Below are 1,436 nucleotides of genomic sequence, written 5' to 3' on the forward strand. Positions count from 1 at the left end.
TGCATCCGGCAGGTCGATCGCAGACTGCACGCAGATGAAGCGGCGCGCGGGCGGCGGCGGCGGCGGCGGAGGCGGCAGCGGCGGCAGCGGCGGCGGCGGGTTGGCAGCGACGGACACGGTGAGCAGCGAGGGCTTGCCGGTGGAGTCCAATGGCACCTTGCCGTCGATCTCGAGCTCGAGGTCAAAGGTGCCTTCGACGTCGGCGAGGCGGAAGCCAGACGAGCCGAGATAGTCGCCGTACCACTTGACGTTCTCCGCATCAAACACAGAGAACCAAAAGTAGCCGTCCGCCTGAGACTCGCTCACCTGGCAGCAGGCGGGCTCCGAGTACTGTCCGTTCTGCTTGACCCTTTTCCAGAGCGGATTCTGCTTGTTTGGAATGTACTCGCTGTGGCACAGCTCTTCTCCGTCCACCTCGACCTTCACCCATGGGTCGGGCGCCGGGTCTTTGGGAAGCTGGTCGGTGTACGGCAGATTTTTGGCACCGATCACACAGACCTCGCGCCACGCAGCGGCCGGAACCAGCGCCAGGCCGAACGCCAGAACGGCGGCTCGACCACGCATGCACGGGATACGCCGCCTCGTTTCGTGCAAAGAGTGCCTCGATGGACTTACACGACCTTAGTGATGATGCGATCCGCTTTTGCGTGTTTTTCTTTTTTTCAAAGAAAGGGGGAAAAGGGAGAAGAGAGAACGACGAGAGTGCACTTTGAATGCCGTGGGGCTCCTGCCTGGGTACTGCCCGTGTGAGAGAGAGAGATTTTCAATACCAAACAACTCTAACACTCACGTTTTTGTTGCCCATGTGTCCGGGTGAGCGGGTGTGGAGATGATGGTTGATGCGGACGGGAAGAGACGTAGAGCACGCCCGGGAGCCCCGAGGTGGGCGACGGGGCTAGCACCACACGACACTCCTCTCCTTAAAATCACTGTGTCGTGTGTGGGGGTCACGGCGAGGCCATCGGCGAGGCCGTCGCTGAGCCGAGCGACGGCGAGAGAGCCGTCGGCAAGTCGAGCGACGGCGAGAGAGCCGACAGCGGAGTCGGCGAAGCGGCCGATGGTTGTGTCGGCGAAGCAGCCGACGGCGAGGCCATCGGCGAGGCCGTCGCTGAGCCGAGCGACGGCGAGAGAGCCGTCGGCAAGTCGAGCGACGGCGAGAGAGCCGACAGCGGAGTCGGCGAAGCGGCCGATGGTTGTGTCGGCGAAGCAGCCGACGGCGAGGCCATCGGCGAGGCCGTCGCTGAGCCGAGCGACGGCGAGAGAGCCGTCGGCAAGTCGAGCGACGGCGAGAGAGCCGACAGCGGAGTCGGCGAAGCGGCCGATGGTTGTGTCGGCGAAGCAGCCGACGGCGAGGCCATCGGCGAGGCCGTCGCTGAGCCGAGCGACGGCGAGAGAGCCGTCGGCAAGTCGAGCGACGGCGAGAGAGCCGACAGCGG

The 1,436-nt window shown here is 64.8% G+C and overlaps 1 protein-coding gene across 1 annotated transcript; it reads right to left on the reverse strand.

Annotated features, from left to right (window-relative positions):
* Window positions 1–25: 25 nt before the first annotated feature.
* Window positions 26–564, reverse strand: EMIHUDRAFT_124778 (hypothetical protein; the record flags this gene model as incomplete). The annotated part of the gene is made up of 1 exon (XM_005762915.1): window positions 26–564. A coding segment is annotated over one exon (539 nt), but the record flags the coding sequence as incomplete, so codon positions are not given.
* Between the last annotated feature and the right edge of the window lie 872 nt (window positions 565–1,436).

Source organism: Emiliania huxleyi (assembly GCF_000372725.1).
Source record: "Emiliania huxleyi CCMP1516 unplaced genomic scaffold EMIHUscaffold_6578, whole genome shotgun sequence".
NCBI classification, from domain to species: domain Eukaryota; phylum Haptophyta; order Isochrysidales; family Noelaerhabdaceae; genus Emiliania; species Emiliania huxleyi.